Source organism: Pan troglodytes, chromosome 13 (assembly GCF_028858775.2).
Source record: "Pan troglodytes isolate AG18354 chromosome 13, NHGRI_mPanTro3-v2.0_pri, whole genome shotgun sequence".
In the NCBI taxonomy this organism is placed as follows: Eukaryota; Metazoa; Chordata; class Mammalia; order Primates; family Hominidae; genus Pan; species Pan troglodytes.
The window spans coordinates 127,865,842-127,883,968 of record NC_072411.2 but is presented as its reverse complement, the minus strand read 5'-3'; the positions used below and the strand labels follow the sequence as shown (position 1 = coordinate 127,883,968).

The 18,127-nt window shown below is 39.3% G+C and overlaps 1 protein-coding gene across 4 annotated transcripts in view; it reads right to left on the bottom strand.

Annotated features, from left to right (window-relative positions):
- NYAP2 (neuronal tyrosine-phosphorylated phosphoinositide-3-kinase adaptor 2) overlaps positions 1 to 18,127 on the bottom strand; it is a 333,066-nt gene that overhangs the window by 88,375 nt on the left and 226,564 nt on the right. For 3 of the 4 annotated variants that reach the window (XM_054679437.2, XM_054679436.2, XM_054679435.2), the window contains exon 6: positions 16,432 to 16,665. In XM_054679437.2, the coding sequence (XP_054535412.1) occupies positions 16,432 to 16,665 (234 nt within the window). The remainder of the gene's footprint in view (positions 1 to 16,431; positions 16,666 to 18,127) is intronic. The other variant, XM_526047.8, reaches the window with a different exon arrangement.

The following is an 18,127-nucleotide window of genomic DNA, read 5'->3' as shown; positions in this document are numbered from 1 at the left end:
GATAGCATTGGGAGATATACCTAATGCTAGATGACGAGTTAATGGGTGCAGCGCACCAGCATGGCACATGTATACATATGTAACTAACCTGCACATTGTGCACATGTACCCTAAAACTTAAAGTATAATAATAATAAAATTTAAAAGAAAGATTATAAGGGAGCTGAAAAAAAGGAAAGGTAACTTTTTATACAATTAATTTGCCAGTTGTGTATTTTAAAACAATAAAACATAGGAAAATGCCATGTTTAAGTGCAAGGAACATAGGAAATCCTTTCAAATTTTCAAGGGATTTGGGAACCACCAGTTAGGAAATGCTTTCCTGGAAAAATTTCTATGGCAAAATCCAAGAAACACTGTTTTCTGCCCATGAGACCTGAGGGAAGTTATACAAACTCTCGGGGGATTTTTTATCATCTATAACAAGAAGCAAATTCCAAGGTTCTACTCATTGATTCTTTGATGCTAGTAAATGAAATTTGTTAAAATAATTGAAGGACCTCAAAGATACTCTTGATTAATCATGAGCTAGTTTATTAAGGTCATTTATTTTACTCCTGTTTTCTGGTCAGCATTTTTGTTTTTGTCTGTGTATTTGTTTTTTAGTAACAATGTTGATAGAGTTATGCATAACTCAAGTTTGCTATTTGTTCAAATGTTCTAACGCTGTTGATAAAAGTTTTGGTAGTAAATAGTTTTTAAACACCCATACAAATTTATTTAAAAATAAACATTTAGGAGCGATAATGGTCATCTGTCATTTTTCTCTGTCTAAAATCAATTTCCTCTTTTTCTGGAATAGTAATTTGATTTTTCTTCAGAGAACAGTATCACCAGTTATCTTAGTTCTTATGGTTCTGTAGTAAGAGCTGACTTCAACTCTAGCTCCAGAAGTGGCCACATGAATCAAGTCTGTCAAATCAATTATTCTATCCTTTTGGTCTCATTGACTGGTACAGGGATGGACATGTGACCAAAGTCAGTCAATGAGAGTGGCTTTCATACGTCTGCTGGAGCTTTTGGGAAAGAGCTATGTCTTTTCACAAGGTTTGCTAAACTCCCATCACTTCCTAGCTGAACAACCAGGAGAAATTTGCTTGACCTCTCTACACTTGTTTGTTCACAGATAAAATGGGAGAAATAAAGGTACCTAGTTCACAGGATTTCTGTAAGAATTAAATAAGATAATACATGTTAAGATTTTTCCATAGCAAAAACCATGTACTAAAATCTCAAGAAATGTTAGTGGTTTTTATTATTGGGGGTCAATCTGATTTTTTTTACCCTCCCTGCTTATAATAAATTACACACCACTTCCACACAATGGTACACACAGCTCAGCTTATACGACCAGCCTCATCAGTAGCCTTGCCCCCAGCACACTGCCCCAGTTTATCCTAAGCTCCCTGCCTTCTTTTACTGTAGGATTTTAATCACGCTACTTCACTCTGCCTGGTACACTTGGTCCTTCCTTCCCTTTCTTCCTCTACTAAACTCCATGCTCTTTGAAAGCAGGAACCATGTCTGACTCTTTCCTCAGTATAGTTCCCTAAGTAACATGATAACTGATCCTTGATAAGGACTCATTAAGCATTTATTGATTGAATTATTCTAAATAATATTTTAAAGAATAAGCCCACTCTAAAAGATGATTTGTATGTTTCACATGGATAAAAAGCCATGTTTCTCCATCTGTTCACCTTCCCCATGTTTCCAGAAAAAAAAAAATCTAAATTACATTGACTAGTTTTCTTTTTTTATTTTTTGAGATGGAGTCTCACTCTGTAGCCCAGGCCAGAATCCAGTGGCACGATATTGGCTCACTGCAACCTCTGTCTCCTGGGTCCTGGTTCAAGCAATTCTCCTGCCTCAGCCTCCTGAGTAGCTGGGATTACAGGCACGTGCCACCACGCCCAGCTAGTTTTTGTATTTTTAGTAGAGACGGGGTTTTACCATGTTGGCCAGGCTGGTCTTGAACTCCTGACCTCGTGATCCACCCACCTCGGCCTCCCAAAGTGCTAGGATTACAGACGTGAGCCACGTCACCTGGCCTACATTATCAAGTTTTCAACTAAGTACTTTATAACCTTAAAAAAAAAAAAAAATTGTGCGTGTGTGTGTGTGTGTGTGTGTGTGTGTGTGTGTGTGTGTGTGTTTGAGGGATTGCAGTTCCTGTGTTGGACAGTAGATGGCAATAAACATATTATTTGATACATATTCTGGGCCGATTACAAAACTTCCAGAACTAGTCTCTGTAAATGCCTAGCATAATTCAGACAGAGTCTCAGAGTCTTCTATTTCATAATGTCTTTTGTGGCTTTTCACAGAAACAGAAAGGGCATTCTTCTTGAACACTGTTGGTGCAGCATCTCCACAGGGCCTTTCCAAAGGAAGCTAACAGCTGTGGTCTAGGAGCAATGTCAGGGTGGACTCCCCCCGGAGAGGGCACAGGGTGGAACCACCGCCCTGCAGTGACAGACACCTGTCACTGATGCTACAGTCAAAACTGGAGTCAGCACACTGTCATTGTGGTTCTTAAGCAGAATTAATCTTGTATTGAGAGGCAAGGCAAGGCAAGGAAAGGCACCTTCTGCATTATCCCAGTGGTTTCTACCTAATTGTTTTCCCCAATAGAATCAGAGAATAGTTGGAATTCAGAATTTCTCTACTGAGAATGAAATTACTATCAAGTTGTATTTTTTTCTAGCAGTGTTCAGGGTATCTATATAGTATACGGTATCATACTGTATGCATGTGTTTAGCAGAAACCAAGTTAAAGGGGAAATATGTGTGTGTATGAATATAATGCATGTATAAAATATGGTAATAGGTAATTAGCTGACTTTGCAGATCTAACAATATGAAACTTATGTTTAAAACCCGTAAGTAGCCTCATGGCTTTATATATGTACACACACATCAGTTAATATCACCAAATTCCTCGACTCTAGGCTGATCCCATAACTTTAGCTAACCACCTTCCTAGAAAAAAAAATGGGAATAAGAACACAAAGGGTTTGACGAAATTTCACAAAGCAGCAAAGACTAGGACTAGTTCCCTGTTTTACTGAATCAGAGGCACTAAGGCTCCCTTGCTGTATAAAACCAACTGAGATCACAGATATAAATAAGCTCCTTGAAGGCAGAGGTCATCCTTTTGTCACCTCATAGTGTTCTCACTGAGTGAGTAAATGACTGGACCAAAGAAAGACAAGCATACATAATGTTGCTGATTTTTGAAAAAAACAACAAAAACACATGTGTAACATGGCTGCTCAGGTGCTCAATACTTAATTTTTATAGATACCAACAATCAGTGAAAAACACCTCTCAATTAGGTATAGGAAAGGTGAAATCTCATGGGTTAGAGAGCGAAGATAGCAGTTCTCCTTCGGATTTATAAGGCAGGTTATTTGGGGCAGCCTGTTCATGTTGATCTCCATAAATCTGTTTCTCTTGGTTTAGGATGGATGATCATAAATTAGCTGACTCTGTATATGTGATCACATAAGCCCTGGGTTAAAAATCCATAGATGGCTTCCTGTCATTTTCAGGTAAGACCCGAGTCATGGATGTGGCTGGCTCACCCTTGTCAGGTTCTTAGCTTCTTCTCTGCCCTCCTTTTAGCTCCTCAATTATGTGGGTCATGGCGTCACAGAGTTCTGGCATCTCCTACGTCCTCTTCCTTGATTGCTCTTCCTCCTAATTCACCTTGAGAGCTCAGTCCCCAGGTTATTAGGATGCGTTGAAACACACTCTAAAGGAAGCACCCTGTCACTCTCCTTTCATCAACGATTGTAATTACAGTTTTAAAATTTTGTCATTTCTGTAATGGCTCTCTCCCTCACTGGCATGTACTCAATGGTTGGCAATTTTATATTGAATAAAATAGATGAATAAATGAAAGAATAAGTGAATGTGAATAAATGAATAAACCTGGAAGCGCAGAGGTGGAAATAGAGAAACCCAGCCTAATTAAATCATGGGAAGAGAGCTGTAGTAGGAGTCAGAAACCCAAAGTTCATTTCTTTATTTGAATCTACTACTTATCAGTGAATCTGGGCAATTGACTTGATTTCTCTTGAGCCTCAGTTTTATCACCAAAAAAAAAGAAAAAAAAGTCAGATAATGATACCAGCCCACTGATGCACAGGTTTTTGTGAAGTACAAATGAGATAGTACACATAAAGGCATTTTAAAAGCTCTGGTATAATAAAAATAAGACATTATTTTAAACAGGTCACAGATAACCCACAAAGGTAATAAACTTAAATTCCACAACTCAGGTTATACATAATCTACAATAACCTTAGAGCAATTTTTAAAAATTATACCAGAGTCTGTTCTCTTTAAACTTGTCAATTTAACTGTTTGAACATACAGGATCTTATATGCATCAGAAAACTGTATTATTTTTTTCTCCCCAGAAGCCAGAGCTGTACCAACCTGTTCTGGGGGAGCAAAGGTCTTTCTTGTGCTTTAGAGAAACTCTCTACTGAGTCCCAAGACTTTTTTTTTCACTTTGATGATTAAAAATCTTTCAGTTTCTTTTAGTCACAAAAAGTCTTACTGAAGTAATAACTTAAGTGCCCAGTTACTTACATTAATCAAAACTATGAATATTATCTCAAGGAAACACTTCTCCCTTGGCCCACTTTGGGCCAGCTCCTGGCAAACAGAAGAGATGGCCTCTGTCTTGGCCTCCTCTCCCTGTTCTTCCACCTCTGTTCCCAACTTGGTCCCCACAATGCCTGCTCTCATGTGGGCAGAAACAGGAGAGAGCAGGAGAGATGGGGAAAGGAAAGGTTCTTCAAGGGCCTGGCACGGGCTAGTGTCTCTCACCCTCTGGCTGGGGAAGGTGTTTGACACTGAAGCTCTGTCTTCTTGGGGTGCTTTCCAGTGTCCCTGAAGGCCTCCTCTGATTGGTTGGCCATCTCTCACCTGGAGACATCATGGTTGTTCGCTCTATGTCTTTTGTGGGTAACTGGGTATCCTGTAGGGCACCTTGAAACACGTCCTGAGAGTCCTGGCTGCCCCAGGCACTCTCATGGTCTAGGCCACCTCCAGAGTTCCTCTCCAGGACCAAATCTGGTCCATAGAAAACACACTTTATACACATCTTTAACCCACCATCAGCAGCCGAACAGTTACTTGCTAAGCAACTTTCTCTGTGGTCACAGACCATTCACCCAGTCTCTTGTGCTTTTTCCTTCCACTCTGTCCCTCAAACTGTTAGAAATAATATCAACTTTTCTGAGTGGTTCCATTAAAGTCTATCTCATTTGACTTTCCACTGCGGGAGACACTTCTCACCACTCTTCTATTGGATGGACACTCATCTCTCTGTCTCTCTCTCTCTGTCTCTCTCTCTCTCACCCCCCTCCCACACCACACACACACACACACACACACACACACTCAACACACACAGAGTCTGTTTAAAATTCTCTCTAATATCTAGAGTCTATTTAAAATTCTCTCTAATATCTAGTCTCTGTCTCTCTCAGCCTCTAACCACTTTCCTAGGCTAGAAATGAGAGTTCAGTTAAGGACAACAATATTCATTTCGATCAACTCCTTTGCAAGCTCTGCTTCTGCAGTCAAGCTTTTCGCCTTGAAATGTGAGAGTCATTATCTTCTATTATTTTGTAATTAGCCTTTTGCATTTTGTACCCTGTTTATTTACATTCAAACTCTAGAAAGACATGCTTTGACCATTTAAAATGGTTAACTCCCTCCCAGTTCTCCTTTTCTGGTTGTTTCTCAAAGCCATACTACCAGTATCAGGAGAAATCCAAATAAAACTTTCTCTGATAAACATGCATTCTAGCCAGCAGAAGTCACAGTTTTCCACAGAGAAATAAAAGTGGGAGTCTTGGGGCTACAGCTTACAGTACCCTCCAAGGCCCCTCCAAATGAGAATTCTGTTATGCATTTGCTCCTCAAATTTAGAAAGGGAGAGTTAAACTGCAGAGTGAGAAAACGGTGAACAGAACCAGGCAGCAGAACCTGGCAAATGTTCCCCGGGGAAGTCACCAAGCACCCAATTAGAACTGGAAAGGAGAGCAGATGTGGAGAATTGTCTTCTGATGCATGATCTGACTGCACAGAATGGCAGCCTTGAGGGTCGTAACTCTGGAAGTTCACAGCTGCCCGGGGCTGAAGTGGAGCCAAGCAGGAAGTTAGAGAACAGCCTACAGTGAAGTCTAAATTACAATGAACACCCGAACTCCAACAGATTGGTTTGCTGTTCCTGTTGCATAACAAAAATGAATATAACGGAGAACTCATACTCCTTATCAATACTCAGTCCCTAAACTATGAAAACATGATGGTTTAACACAAATACTTCCTAAAGTGAGATGATGAAGGAAAAGGCAGGCGAGTAGAGTTTCATTTTTTACTTTAACTTTTTGTCAATGAGCATACTCTACTTACCTGTTATTATACTACTATACTATTACCTAATAATAATAAAGCAATAAAGCATTTTCACTTGGAAAAAAAATAGCAAAATACAAACAAATCATGGTATCTGTGTCACGCCACACCCAAACTCAGTGTCTTAAAATGACACTCATTTAGTCTTGCTCATGAGTCTATAGGTCTTCTGGGTGATTTTTCTGGTCTCAGCCCGGCTCACTCATGCATCTTTAGTCAAATGTGGGTCAAGTAGATGGTTCTGCTATTCCATGCTGTGCTTTCTCACATTTTGGGGGGTTCTCCTCTATTGTACTTCATCATCCAACAGGCTAGCCCAGGCATGTTCACATGGTGGTGGCAGGGTTGGAAAAGAGCCATGAAAGCATTCATACCTCATGAGGCCAAGGATCAGAATTGACATACAGTCACTTCCATCTCACTCTATTGGTCAATGCAAGACTCAAGGCCAGTCCAGATTCAAGGGATGGGAAATTGACTTTACTTCTTGATAAAGAGCTATGAAAGCACATTACCATACGTGTGCATGTGTCTTTATAGCAGCATGATTTATAATCCTTTGGGTATATACCCAGTAATGTACCCTAAAACTTAAAGTATAATAATAATGAAATTTAAAAAAAAAAGAAAGCACATTACCAAGGGCATGATTACAGGGAGAGGGGAATAATTAGGACCATTAGGAGAAACCTTGGCATCCTGAAGGAGATGGGCCACATGAAGAAATGAAAGAAAGAAAAGAAGACACAGCTTAGAAATTATGTAGATATATTAAAAAGTTGAATATTAACCAGGTTCTAAAAGCAAAGTTTTTATCCACACTCCTGAGTGAGCTGCAGGAAACACTCTATCCTCTCTTATTTGCCTGGCTCCTACTCATCATGCTAGTACCAAATTTAGTGTCACATTCTCCAGGAAGCTTGTTTGAATGGCCTTCCCTTTAGCCAGCTGTGCTTGGCTTACTTATAACATTCTTTGGAATAATTGGTTGTTTTATTTTCTGCTTTACCTGCTAGAATATGAGTCTAGGGTATATTATATATATTCCTGTCCTCCCCACCCCCTGCACAACACAAAGTATACGTTGAAGAAATTTTAGTTAGAAAATAAACACAAAGGGAATAAATGACTAAAGGAATAGATAAATGAATCTCAAGCTGGATATTTATTAGAGAAGATTTACACATTTGCAGACATCAATATTTTCTTGTGATTCCCACATCCTTGACAATCTGGTTTTAAATCCTATTCATTGCTTCTAAGCAGAACAGAAGCATTGTGAGAGATTAGGATTACTTATTTGATAACTGTGTACGATGTAGCAACCAAGTCTTAAGGCCTGCCCCTCATTCTTCCTCCAAATTCCATCTATAAATGCAGACTCAAGGAAACCCAAAAAGGGTCATCACGCTGGCCACAAATCTTTGTTGAAAAATGCACAAGTCAATGAAGCATACATTGTCGCACTAATAGTAGTCTCATAACCACTTATATTATGTTCTGCCAAAGAAATATCTTATCATATTTGCAATGTGCTGATCTTTCAAAAGAAAACATCTAGTCTTGGTCCTAGAAAAAGACAGGTATTTTTCCAGTAAAATTGAATGGGAACGGAATAAACGTTTGTCTACTAGCTGTTATAAACCGGCTTTGTACCAAGCATTCCATGCATTTTTTAATTTAATCTTCATCATAACCTACACAGTGAGATTTATTTGATCTCTCCTGTAAAGATAGAGAAAGTGGGCCACAGCAGTGTTTTGTTATTTCATCAAACAATTGACACCAAAATATTAATTTATTAATATTGTTGCCAAGCATGATTTACTTACACACTAAAAAAAGAAAACTATGTCGATTTATTACGGTCTCCCAAAAAGGACCGTCATGAGTACTGTTCTGCAGCTCGCAGTCCTGCTGCCCAATTCTGCATGGTTTGCCTGTTTGTCACCTCTCCAAACTTGTGTGCATGGGAGTCTTCTTGGATATGGAGGCTGAAGCATAAATGGCTTTGAGTTATTGCTGTCAGGAAGTTTATCAGCAAAGTTAGCCAGTCATTTCAGTGTTATCAAGTAAAGTACGGGAAATATGTTTTAGAAGTTTCAAGAGAAAATCATCTTTCTTATAAATCAACTGATAAAAATTCAGTACTCAAAGACTGTGCTTTTGAGTTCAATTGCAGTTCCATTCCTGAATCCCAGCTCTGTTGCTTATTGTAAATGGCCCCCATTTTGCCACATCTTCCCGGGTCTCCACTTTTGAGCCTTTGAATAACCTCTCAAGGTCTTTGTGATCTCTTCAATCTTTAATGTAGTGACCAGAAGATGAATTATGGCTGCAAATGTCTTATGAACCATGGTTTGGGTGTGTAAAGTGTCATGTTGGAGCCAGAGTGCCCACTGTCTTTGACAAAATAGAATCAGGATTTAAATCCAGATTTGCAGGTTGCCTAACCATTTGGTGCTCAACCACTGCATTATACCTTATGCATGCATTTATAATTAGTATAGAATTTACAAGCACAGTGTGTAGGAAATGGCTTTTTTTTTGTTTTCTTTAAATGAAATTAAATCCACATCTGTTTTTCACTTTTCTGAACTTGTGTGTACAAGACTCCTCTTGGATATGAAGGACTGAATCATAAATGATGATGGAAAATGCTTCCCTACAATGGGTCATGAAGTCCCAGAACTGTTCTGCTAATATGGTCCTCCTAGTCTTTAGCTCATACTGGTTGTCACGTGAGGGGTCTACTGTGCGAGCACAAAGAGCCCCTTGAAGTACAGAATTCCATATTTTGAAGGTTAAAATCATATGGCGCATAAAGCCCAGCCTATGCAAACTCTACCCCACCCAACTTCTCTGCCAGTTAGAGGTCGTGCCATTTTGCAAGGGTGCTATGAAGGATTAGGCTGCTGGCCCTCACTATTCATGGAATTCTAAACCTCTGTTTCTCTTTTAGTGCTAAGGAATTCTCCCTTCCTTCCCTGGCCATCAAAGGCTGCGTGACTCTCTCTTACCAGTGTTGCTATTGCTAGCATTTCCTTGTCCAGGAACAGCAGCTTCTGGAAAATAAAAGCCTGGAGGACAAGGTATCTACTGGGACCTGCTGCTTCCAGTAGAAAGCAGCTTCTCTGTGCCACAGGGTCAAATCCATGCTTCCACCTAATGGTCACCGCTTGATTTTACAAACCAGAAAATGCAAGTGTGTGGTCTTCGGGTCTTACCCAGCTAAAAGAAGTGAATTATTCTACTCAATGTTTTCTAAAAATTGAATTACATTTAAAAGTTGGGAGATTTCACATAATAGCAATTAAATCTGGGAACCCTGGGTGAGCATTTCTCATGGCAGCATCAGCTGGCACTGAGTAGCTTTTGTCCACTTGGGGTGCCCCTATGCTTTCCAGGTCACCTGCATTTCCATCATTGAGTTCTGAGGTGCATCAGCTTGCAATAGATTTTCCTTGTAATGGAGAAATATTTCTCCTTAGCAATGCTTCTAACAAATGTGAGAATATAGAACTTAGAACAAAAGGGCTTCAAGTTTCAAGAAAAGTGGGAAAAACATTTTCCTTTGTGGGAGTAAAGTACATTTGTATGTGTTTCATGTATAAGCAAAATACATGAAGGAAGGCATCTTTCCTGCTTCGCTTGCTAATGATACCTGTCTGTCCTGAAGGCATCTCCATTAGCATCTCATCTTAGACCTTTTCAGAACAGCAGAAGCACAGAAAGTTGAACACGCAGAAACCAAGGGTTTTATAATATAGCTGATCCTTCCCTTTATAGTGTTTTCATTCTTTTTAGATTTAAATGTTACACTATAAACCCTGTTTGCCTATATATGTCTGTGTGCATGTGTGGGTATGATACCACTTTGTTCATAAGCCAAGGGCTGAGTTTACTTCCAAAAACACTTCTGTCAGGGTGGCCCGGCAGGGCCAAGCCAGGGCAGGTGTGTCTCTTCACCTTTTTCATCCCATGTGGAATATTCTCTTTCCACTCAATTGATAATCATAATGATTTTTAAGAAGATCTAGAATAATCCTGATGTAAGACTCCATGTCTTCCATTAATCTCTCCATCATTTTTCAAGCCTACACTAATCAATTGTTCTCTGAATGATTTTAAACGTATAGTAAGCAGTAGATAATAATGAAAATAATACATTTAATTATAACCTAATTAATTTGTGTTCAATAGTTCTGTGTCATAAAGAAACATAGTAAAATTTTTGAGGGTCACAGATTGTATTTTACATAGTCTGTGGGGGGTAGGTGTGTGTGTCCCCAGAAACCATAACAGAGTTGGATACAAGCTGTGTGGAAACTATTTGTTAATGGGTTCAGTGGTTGAAATCTGAGTTTTTGTCAATACCATATTTACTTGTATAATCTCCTCACGCTTTCCTATTATGTTCATGAGCATTTGGGTCCCAGTTCTCCACTGCCTTCAAGAATCACCCTCTGGGGAATCTCTGATTTACTAAACAACAGTGACTTTAACAAAGTACCCCAGCAACCAGTGTTAATGTTAATTAGAATTGAGATCTCCTGACACATTTGCTTTACTTCAGCAATTCCTTCATTCCTCAAAAGAGCTGTTAAGAACAACCATTTCAAGTGGCTAAACTACTTTTGGTAAAGCAATAGCCTGTGACTGGTAGAAGTTTGTATGTATATCAGTGTGGAGGGGGGACAGAGAGAAATAGACGCAGAAGCAGAAAGTTGACAGAGGAAGGAGGGGTTTATAAGTAGAATCTTCTTTCCTCTCTAGTGTGAGGTAGGAAGTTGAGTACCCAGGGGCAAGGAGGCAACAATGATGAGGAAGTGTAAAGAGAAGGAGGAGAAACAGTTAATACTGACTCATTGTCTTCTGTTCCAAAACAGAAAGTCTAAAACTCCCTCTTGATGTACCTACTTGCTTATTTTGGACAGAGACCATCTCATTGATGAATATTCAAGTAGTGCATGGTTTGCTTAAAACACCAAAGGTGGCCGGGCAATCCCAGCACTTTGGGAGGTCGCTTAGGCAGGTGGATCACCTGAGGTCAGGAGTTTGAGACTAGCCTGATCAATGTGGTGAAACCCCGTCTCTACTAAAAATGCCAAAATTAGCCAGGCATGGTGGTGGGCACCTGTAATCCTAGCTACTCGGGAGGCTGAGGGAGGAGAATCTCTTGAACCCAGGAGGTGGAGGTTTCAGTGAGCTGAGATCATGCCATTGTACTCCAGCCTGGGTGGCAGGGTGAGACTCCAGCCTGGGTGACAGGGTGAGACTCCATCTCAAAAACAGAACAAAACAAAACAAAACCAAGCAAAACACTACCAAAGGTGAGTGTGAACTTCAGATACTCTATACATTTTTGCCATTTTTGGCATTTTCTAGTTCAGAACTGGCACCATTTAGGTTCTTTCTCTTCAGAAAAATAAAAGCTAACAACACAACATTTTTCCCTTTCTCCTTTTCTTTCCTGAAAAGTAGTAGAAGGGTAGACTAGAGGTTCAAGTAATGGTAACATTAATTTGAGTTTCGCTTTCACATAAGCAACGGGCTTGCACTGACATTATATATATAACTCTACACTTGCCCCTCTGTTTTGCATTTCTTCTAATATGAATACAACCATCTCATTATTTAAAACTTAACAGAATTTATGTCTTCTTCCATCTTTGTCTACCTCCTTCATAATCTAAGATAAAGAATACATACTAAAAATATGTATGTCATTTCTTCTGGTCAGTAGACAATTTCCTGCTCTACAAACAACACTAAAAACCTCAGGAGGGCAGATTTTACATGCTGTAAACCAAAAGAGATGCTTTGGGGTTTTGATATGAAAGAAAGTGAAAGTATGGTATAAATTCTGTTTACACTCTGAATTTATTAGAATATTCATATCAAAGTGTAAAGACACTGTACGGTACATGTTTATCAATCTATATGTAACTTACTAAGTGTTCAAAAAAGTTTAATTATGGACTATCTAACTGTTTCATTTCTGTGTATTTACCCACACTTTGAAATGTGTGGATTTCCCCAGGGTGTCATCTGAATTTCCTGCTCTCCTAGTTTAGACTCATCCAGTCTTACTGTTCTAACCACGCCAAAGGAGTCTAGTCTCAGTTTCAAATCCACTAAATTTCTTTAGCTACAGATCTATAATCTGAACAATCTACTGGTTTCTCAATTTGATGTCCCAGAGCATTTCTAACTTAACATAGGCAAACTGTAAGTCCTGACTTTCCCTTGTAAACCTTGCTCCGCATCTCACATTGACTGTCTCTATCTCAGTAAATGACTTCCCAGTCACCCAAGTTTAAAGCCACAGAGTCATCATTGGGTGTTCCATGATGTAAACTGAATTACATTATCCCTATCCTTAAAAAATAGTAAATAACTACAAAAATATCCAAATATCCATCACATAAACTTAAAAACCTAATTACATGGCAGACACCATCTACTGCTTATGCAACATCATTCCCCTTTTATCCCTGCTAATAGGCTTTTGATTTCATTTCCAGATGGAAGGCAAAGGACCCTTGCTTTAGGGGAAAAAGGGTTCTCTACAAGCCCATGGAAATCCCATTTTCCTTCACTCAGAGATTGGACCAGACAAGATGTTTGCCAGTTCTGACCAATTAGATGAAATGGAGAATCTTTGAGGTATGATGCCCAGAACTGTGTAGACCATCAGCTTTGTCATCATAAAAACAATCATCAAGGGTAGCAGAACAGAACTGAAGGATACAAAGTTCCTGGGTCCTTGACGTCCCTGAACAGCTGCAAAACACCTGGAACTGCCTACCTCGGGGCTTGATGCTAAGGGTGCAAACAAAAGCTATTATTGGTTAAGCCTCTGGTAATTTATACTTCATAGCTAAAAGGTTTTCTAATTAATAACAAGGCCCTTCAGGACTTTTGCTATCTTGTCACCACCTACCTTTGCAGTTTCTTCAATCTTCCCTCATCCTTTATACCAAACACTTTGTTCCATCCCATAGACTTTTAGGATTTTATCCAGAAGGCTGACTTTTTTTTCATCTTCCTGGTGAGCAACTCATTGTTTCAAGTTCTAGCTCACATATTCTTCAAGCAAATATTATTTATCTACCAAAAGGTCCCGATTATTACTGCTAAAATCACACTGCCCCAGGAAGAACTAACTGATTTCTCTTCAGCTGTGATTTGGATATGGCTTGTTCTCACGAAAACTCATGTTGAAATCTCATCCCCAATGCAGCAGTGTTGGGAGGTGGGGCCTAGTGGGAGGGGTCTGGGTCATGTGGGTGAATCTTCATGAATGGCTTGCTGCTGTTCTTGAGGTAGTAAGTAAGTGCTCACTTTGGTGAGACTAGACTGGTTCTTGAGAGAGTGGGTTCTCATAAAGCCAGATGCCCATTGAGTTTTGCCTCTTCATACATATCTACTTCCCCTTTGAACTTCCACCATGTTTTGACCCAGCACAGAAGCCCCAACCTCATGGTGAGCAGAAGCCAGCTCCATGCTTCTTGAACTTCCCAGCCTGCAGAACCGTGAGCCAAATACACCTCTTTTCTTAATAAATTTCCCAGCCTTGCGTACCCAGAAACACAGAATGGATTAAGACATCTTCTGTTTCCCATAGTATTCATATTTTTATATAACACATGTGGTTTTATGTGTCAACTTGACTGGGTTAAGGAATGCCCAGATAGCTGGTAAAACGTTATTTCTGGGTGTGTATGTGAGGGTATTTCTGGAAGAGATTAGTATCTGAATCACTAGGCTAAGTAAAGAAAATCACCCTCACCTAGGTGGGTGGGCATCATCCAATTTGTTGAGGATTTGAATAGAATGGAACAGAGAATAAAGGGCAGATTTACTCTTTCTTCTTGAGCTGGGACATCTGTCTTCTCTTGCACTTGGACATCTGCATTCCAGCTTTTGGGATTTTTGACTCAGATTGGGACTTACACCATTGACTCCCCTAGTTCTCAGGCCTTTGAGCTTGGACTAGAACTCTGCTATTTTCTTTCCTGGGCCTACAGCTTGCAGAAAGCAGATAATGAGACTTTTCTGCCTCCATGATTATGTGAACTAATCCCTCATAATAAATCTCTTTATATATTTATATCTATGTATCCTATTGGTTCTGTTTCTCTAGAGAATCCTGACTGAAACACACAGTATACTGCAGTTGTCTATTTGTCTGTCTTGCTCTAGACTTTGAGCACTTAAATGTAAGGATATCTTTTTTTGTCATTGTGTTCTCAGATCATAGAACTGTGGCTATAACATAATAGAAACCCAGAGAATGCTTCTGATTTTTATAAAATATATATCTAGCCACAATAGAAGTATATACTGTTCACATATTTTCAATAGAACTGGTACAAATTTTGATAATTCTTTAAAACTACTGATAAGCCCCAAACTAATCATAAGACTCAATTAAATAGTGATGTCAAAGTTTTTTGGGGAAGTGACTTTTTTCCCCATAAAAACACTATTTGTGAGCCAGGCACAGTGGCTCAAGCCTGTAATCCTAGCACTTTGGGAGGCTGAGGTGAGTGTATCACCTGAGGTCAGGAGTTTGAGACCAGCCTGGCCAACATAGTGAAACCCCGTCTCTATTAAAAATACAAAAACTTAGCTGGGCGTGGTGGTGGGCACCTGTAAGCCCAGCTACTAGGGAGGCTGAGGCAGGAGAATCACTTGAACCCAGGAGTCGGAGGTTGCAGTGAGCCAAGATCGCACCATTGCACTCCAGCCTGGGCAACAAGAGTGAAACTCCGTCTCAAAAAAAAAAAAAAACTATTTGTTCTCTATGTTTCTTTTTCTTTGTGACAAAATGCACACCTATAGCAATTTATACTTTACTATCAAAAATATACTTTGAAATTTTTATTAAATTCATATAGTATTCCTTTGGCCAAATTTTAACTCATGCTTTAGAGTTGGTTATCCACATATGTGCTACGGCTCTACCACCAAAGCTTCAAGTTACATGTTAAGTCTGGGGAAGCTAGTACTTTGCTCCTGTCTGGGTATTGTTCCAGGAATATCCCTCAGCAATTGCAGAGACCATTCATCCTATTCCAATTTTAACTTGTGCACGACTGTCTGAGAGACCACAAGCTAAATTCATGTAAATTGCTTTCTAAGATGAGTATCAGAGCTGAAAAGAATATTAAAGGATTAGTCTTTTCTTTGGAGCTCTAACACTCTTAAGAAATAGAAACCTGAAACTACAGGAGGTTCCTTGATTATTTGTTGTTTATTTCAATTGACAGCTCTCTGTGAGTCCAACACATAAATTAATAAATTAAAAGCAAACATATGCTGTTTTTTAAACAGTTGATGTTTAATAATATCTACCTATTAACCATGTAAAATTGCATTGCAGATTTTAATTTTAACTTGTGACATTTAAAGGTACATTCTATTAAAACTGTTACATTTTCCTTTGACTTAGATTTGGGAATTTAGTGCCATTCCCAAGGCCCAGTTATCATCTTCAGCTCAAGATTTCAGATGTCTCCTAATATCTACTTTCTTTACTGCTTTCAGATTATCTTTGCTAACATTTCTGTTCTCAATGTTACTTTTGTTCATTTTTTATCAGTTGCCCGAAATATTTTTTGAAGCAAAGGAAGCATAAATTCTAAATTACTCAAACTTCACAAGTTAAAACTGCTTTAGATGAGGCCTCTAGATATTTTTGAAGAAATTTAGTATAAAACTTTTTAAGTTTTCAAGGCTGCTATCTTGCATAGCTCCAAGAAGCACCGTTCAGGTATCTTTCATCTCAGTAAATAGTTGTACCTTTCAGCAGTACAATATATTGTTATGTCCCTTTATGTAACCTATGTGAATGGTTACTTGTGGTGCCTCTCTGTGTGCAGACAGAGATATCTGTGGTGATAATTCTGTAAGTGATACTGCATGAAAGTAGTTTCTAGAGACAGGAGGAATTACCTTCTGGGAGATCATAATCTGCCTTACCTGAACTGTGGTTTCCCGCCAACAAGGTGGGGCTCACAGAGCATCTTCCTAGTCGACTGGTGACCACAGGTGGCCCTGGTGTTCCATCCCATTCCTGAGCTTTGACAGGCTCTCTGGAGGAAGACGCCCCATGGTGGCCTCTTTCCTTGTTGTCCAACTTTGGTAATGGCTCCGTGCTGTGGCTTCGGACTTTCAGTTCCTCTGTTGATTCTGTGTAGTAGCCAGAATTACATTCTGTTAAACAAGAGTAAAGTTCTTCCTAAATTACTTTCAAAAAATTAGTGTGATTTTCTAAAATTGTCTCAATATGTTGTTGGAAACTCAGACTTGGAGACTACAACATTTAAATATAACAGAAACATAGACTCCAGGGGGCCTTTTTTCTGAGTTGTGTAGGCTAGTATCTCTGGGAAATACAATTTTCTTTTTGGAAAAAGAGTACCTCGACGAATCTTTAATAACTCTTCCCTTGGGCTCATCTCTGAGTACACTTATTTAAGAACACTTCACACTCACTCTCTTTACTTTCTAATCTTTACAAAAATTCAGCCAAACCACGCTATCAAATCTGCTCCTGATAACATCACCTAGTGCCTTTTATTTGGCAAATGTATAAGCCTTTTTTATCAGCCATTTGACAATTATTTGATTACTCACTCATTTATATCTTCAATTCTCTTGGCTTTGCTGATGGTCCATCCTCCTGTGTCCTGTTCTGTATCTAACACCTTTCCTTTGTCATTTATATCATCTCATCCTCCATGCATCCCTGGCACACTGGTTGTTCCCGAGGTGCTAGCTTAGCCACTGTGCTGCTTCTGCTACGTATATTCTTTCTGATTTTTGTCCTCAAGGATTCAGTTAGCAATCATCTAATTGTTAGTGATTTCTAAATATTTTATCAGATGCCTGGACCATTCTTTTTAGCTTTACATTCATTTATCCAACTGCCTGCTAGGTGAATCCATCTGGAGTCCCCATATGAACATTTCAGATACTGAACTGATAATTTCTTATTAAACTACTGGTTCTTTCTGTCCAACCAACTATCCAAGCTAGAAGCTTGTCTCTCTCTTTCTTTAAGTGATAATCCCCAAATCTATCAGTCGGAAGATTGTACAGATTTTATTTCTGGATGTCTTGCTCTTGCTTCTCTTCCACTTTGTTTCATGTCTACCTCAACTGCTCTGGTTCAGCTCTAATCCTCTCACTTGAATTACTGCAACCCGTCTCTGACTCTATCCTTGACTCCTCAAAGTATAAGCTCCTTATACTGCCAAAATGATCTATTGAAAATGCAAATCTGATCATAATGTAACCCTGAATAAAATCCTTCCAGAAGCCTCCTGTTGCCCATAGAATGTCTAAGCTCTTTAATATCATCGGCAAGAATCTCCACCTTCTTGCTCTTTCCTTCCCCTCTAGCTTTGTCTTTCCCTGTTAACCTACCTGTATTACATTGGTTGTAGGTTCTTCCTCCCCACTCCCCCACCAATAAAAACAATGCTGTTTTCTACAGCTATTACTACTCCTCCTTTGAATGCCCTTATGTCTTGTGTTTCTTTGCTTAACTAACTCTACTCACTCCTGGTAACTCAATTTAAGTATCCTCTGAAGCCCTCCCACCCATTCACCACTCTTGCAGGGTCATGGTCATCTCTGCACTGACCTTGCTTTATAGTTCTATGTATCTGCT